The 4486-nt window shown below is 44.4% G+C and overlaps 1 protein-coding gene across 1 annotated transcript in view; it reads left to right on the top strand.

Moving 5' to 3' along the window:
• FDX1 (ferredoxin 1) overlaps nt 1-205 on the top strand; it is a gene marked incomplete at its 5' end in the record, with an annotated part of 7361 nt that extends 7156 nt beyond the window's left edge. The window contains one exon of the mRNA XM_010140554.1: nt 10-205. Coding sequence (XP_010138856.1) covers nt 10-124 — 115 coding nt within the window. The remainder of the gene's footprint in view (nt 1-9) is intronic.
• Nucleotides 206-4486: the final 4281 nt, after the last annotated feature.

Here is a 4486-nt window from a genome sequence, read left to right as displayed (position 1 = left end):
TCCCTACAGATCACGTTTAGGCTGCCAGATCTGCTTGAAGAAATCGATGGACGATATGACTGTTCGAGTACCAGAAGCTGTTGCCGATGCTAGACAATCAGTGGATATGAGTAAAAACTCCTAAAATAAAATATCTTGGGGGCTTTAAAGAAGCTGAATTATTTTTATAACTTATTTTTAAATGTGTAATTAAATACGGAAACTTACATAATTGTGAGTTATTTTATATGACTATCAATATTAGATTAACGCTATTTTAATTTTCTTTATAGAACCTCATATATTTTTACGCTTAAAATGCAATAATACTTCTTAAAGTGATCACTGGATTATAAATGTTAGCAAGGGTATTACAGATTTCATCTCGCGTTATTCCAGCGAATCCTTAAATGACATTTGAACACAGGATCACTTCTACAAGACTTCTCCTAAAAACCCCTGGACATTCCTAGGTTTCAGACCTGGACATGTAAGAGAACAAAACTTGTAATACTGCAGGGGGTCTTTTTAAAGCGTCGTCATTAAAGATGGTGTGCACGGAGCTAATGGACAGCCTCGGTAAATAGGATGCTTCCTCAGCAAGTACTGGATTTTAGGGTGGGGATTCTCCAAACTGTGGAATCTTATTGAGACGTGGCACATTTTGTCTTGCAGAAATACTGTTAAAAGCATGAAATCTAGGGGCCAATACAGAATGCTGGCACCTGCAGCTTAATTGCTGCAGCGCATCTCTGTTGCCCACATGAGAAGTCAGTAAACCTCATCTGTATTTACATGTGGCTACACCACAGCTACACAGGGAGACGCACAGGGCTAAGAACCGTGAAGAGCTGGAGCTGTCCGAAGGGAGAGCGTAACCGCTGGGGGCAGCTGTAGAGTCTTGTTGTTCCTGGAGATGGCGGAGCAGGGATTGAAGAGGGCAGTCTTTGTCACCCTAAGATTTGTTCTGAAATCTTTCTCCCTTTCTCAGTTTTGAGCTGATTCAGGAGGCAGTCTGATGTTAGCGGGGGCATTCAGCCTCCAGAGAGCCCTAGGTGCTGAGCCTTGCTCTCGGGATCAGTTCAGTAGTGGTTGATGTGAAATGATCGAGTGTGTTTATTCCAAAAAGGTGGACTAGGTTCCCCAAAAGGGGTAGGGAGACCCCACGGTGGACTGATGATGAAGAGCTTTCAGTTGGATCTTGGTTTAGTCTTTCTAAAGTAGACCAAAATAAAATAATGTCTCTAAGACTCTTTATTATTCTTTCCAGTTTTTGTTGCCTAAATTCTGAAATGAGATGGTTGTCACCAATACAATAGCTATTAGACTTAAAAGGTTATTTTAATATTTGGGGGTGTATTTATGTATATGTTTAAAAAACATGTTTATTTACATCCAGATGATCCAATGCATTCTTTAATGCCTTATTTGAACTGGTGACAGTGACATCTAGACATCTTTTCTTGCATTGTTATATTTATGGAAGATGGGAAAAATAATATTTTTCCAGGGTCAAATATTGGGATTATTTTGAGTTTCATAAAGAGGAAGGAAAAAGAAGTCCCTCTTTCTAATTAAAAGAAAATGGATCCGGTTCAGATTCTTTGATTTCCTCTCTGAGTAGCTATTACTTTGTTTCCTGGTGTTCCCTTTGGACTTTCCCCTAAACCAAGATGTGCTTGATGTTGTGCTCAGAACTTAATCTCTCAAGGTTTTCAGAATACACTTCCTATCTCATTTAATTCCAAATACGACTTCAGAGTTGAAATTTCATGGCTTTTTGAAAGAATGTGAGGTCAGAGAGGAGGGTGGAAATAAATTGAAGACGTGTTCTGAAGATACTGCTGTGACTTTAACCATAGTTCAGAGGTTACCTTCCCACAGTCTGCACTAAGGTAAATCAGTTCTCGCTTCGTATTGCCTCAGTCCCGAGTTCATTTATGTGCAGTAATCGGTATTAATTCTCAGACTTCCTTTTTTTATGTGAGACACAGCTCTTCAGCTTCCAAGAGAGGGAACTCAGGTCATAACCAGATGTACTGTGTGTTCTCACATCAGAAAGACATCTGAGGTTTCAGTATAGCTGTGGGGGTTAGGGGTAGGTGTTGGTGTTTGTGGGGTTTGGGGGCGTTTTGGGGGTTTTGTTTTGGGTTTTTTTACAAACAGCACAGGCACTTCTCGTTGAGGAATCCTGAAGGGCTTAACACTGTGTTTAAACAAATGTGAAACAGCTCTCGTCAACAGTTTTCTAAGCGGAGATTGTTCCGTTGTGCGTTTCCTGTGACAGCTTCTCATTGCAAAGACTTTGACTCTCGGGTAGTGTGTCCGTGGAAGGAGTTATTCAGCACAGCAAGGCAAAAAAGGACACTTCCAAGTTCATTTTCAATTCTAGAGGTATCCTGTGTTGCATGCAAGGGGAAATCTCAGAAGACAAAGGAACTGATGGGTAATCCCCCAAACGCACAGCTCAGAGATAATCGTTTCCTTATTGTCAAAATTATTTGCTAATAAATCTTATTTTATACCACTTTCTGACACACCTTGTTTGTACTGATTTTTATTCCCTGTTTTCTCCTCGCCATTGAATGTATTTCTGGGTGTAAAGTGAAACTTGATGCACTATCAGGAGTAAGTAAGTATAAATTATGACACACAATTAAAGCATCAAAACCAGTTAAATATAATATTTATTTGGACAAGGAACTAAATATTAGCTAACTCATTTTCAAAAGCATTTCCTTTCTCTGTCAACTCATGGAGTTGGTGGGTCTCTTCTGTTTCTCCTCAGAAAAGAGGAGGAAGTCAGAACGGACTTTGTTCCCTTTGCTTCTGAACTTTATTGTGGAACATGTGCTTACAGTCTGGGGTGGAAATGGACCTTTAGTTCACAAGCGCTGGGGTGGGCTGGGGGAGCGCTGCCTTCCCCTTCTTGGGGGTAGAAAGGCCTTGTAGTCCCCCCTGCCTTCCTGAGAGAGCGGGGAAGCTTGTCTGTGGCTCTGGGTCGTGTCCCTTCCCTCCACCCCCTTCAACCCCACTCGGGTTTGGAGTCCTGCTGGCTTCTGTCTGGGGTGGGGAAGCTGTCCAGGGGAGCCAGCAGTCCCTGTCCCCAGTGCTGTGACATTGTGTGTGTGTGTTTGCACAATGTCTGAAAGGGAAGGAAGGAGGTGCCTCGCGTTCCCCCACCACTGCATCTTGTTCTGGTGGGGGAAGTTTCCATCGTGTGGGCTGCAGGCTGTCTGGGGAGAGGAAAAGGCGAGTTCTTCAGGCATTTGGTACTTCTTGGATGGAGAACTAAATCTGAAGTTTGCCATTTTTGGCTGCAGGGCTCCCCGAGATTTGAGGCTGCTGTGTTCAAACTTAACTCGCATCCCAGTTGACAAGTTGAAAAGGCCATGCCCAAAAAACCTGCTGTGAAAGCGGCAGTGTTTTACCCTGACAGGTCCAGGCTAGCGCACGGAGAACGTTCCCCACAGCCTGACACTGGCCTGCCCTCACAAAGGACCACGTGGCATACAAAGACAGGGCAGACAAAAAAGAAAAAACTAACAAAATACCCTCATCCCTTGGGAGGAAAAAATGAGGAATAAATCTATAAAGGAGGAGAAGAGATGTTCGAGCTGAGTCGGTGAGATACGAAATAGTAGAAAACTTTGGGAAGGTGCCATGGCTGCTGTAGGTGATTTTTCCTCGAATGATCTGAAAAGGTGTGAAAGGTTCCTGCACCGTGGTGGGGGCTGTTGTCTCTGGGGGTGGCCTTGGAGGTCCCTGGGCTGTCGGTGTAGTGCCTCTGTGCCCTTGCTCTTGCTGCTGCGCTGCCAGGAGAGCCACGGGAAGGGTGGTCCATACCAAAACCATCAGGCGGTGAGGGCAACCTGAGATTTACATTTGAATCTCCTGGCCATGATTCCCATCTTTTTTACGATGTTAAACCTGTTTTCTTTTTATCTGAACCCATCCAAATTTCACAAATGCCTTTAACTGTGATTTCTGGCCAGTGCTTCTCATTCAGACTGTGTGTGATCAACAGTGGCTCTCCTTGAGGATCCACTTTTGGATGACAGAGAGAGCCAGACAAGTGGATGTTCTTACTCTATCCAAGTGCACCTGAGCAGGTTCAGAGGCGTGTTAGCAGCTCGTTCTCATTCTGCCCTTCCTCAGGGTAAGCCAGTGCTCGCTCTTAATCTGGTGAGTGCTCACAGGCTGTTTTGGTAACAACGGTTTGGAAGAAGGGCATTGCCTTCCTAGAAAACTCTGGCTGGAGGGGAGAAAGAGAGAGGGGGAGAGCTTACGCAAGATCATGGAGATGCAGCTGCAGCCTCTTGGTTCTAGGAGAGCGATACCACCCAGGGAGCCAGCAGTGGGTTTTGGCTGGGGATGAAGGTAGAAGGTCTCATCTCGGAGGAATGTTTAACAACAGATGAAAATCGCTGTAAAAGAAAACAAATAGTGTCACAGCGACGAGGCGTATGGGAGCTCAGAGCGATGGGGAGGGTGGTTCGGGCTGTGG

The sequence above is a fragment of the Buceros rhinoceros genome, unplaced genomic scaffold (genome assembly GCF_000710305.1).
Source record: "Buceros rhinoceros silvestris isolate BGI_N320 unplaced genomic scaffold, ASM71030v1 scaffold5987, whole genome shotgun sequence".
Taxonomy (NCBI): domain Eukaryota; kingdom Metazoa; phylum Chordata; class Aves; order Bucerotiformes; family Bucerotidae; genus Buceros; species Buceros rhinoceros.
This window is presented reverse-complemented; position numbering and strand designations above follow the sequence as displayed.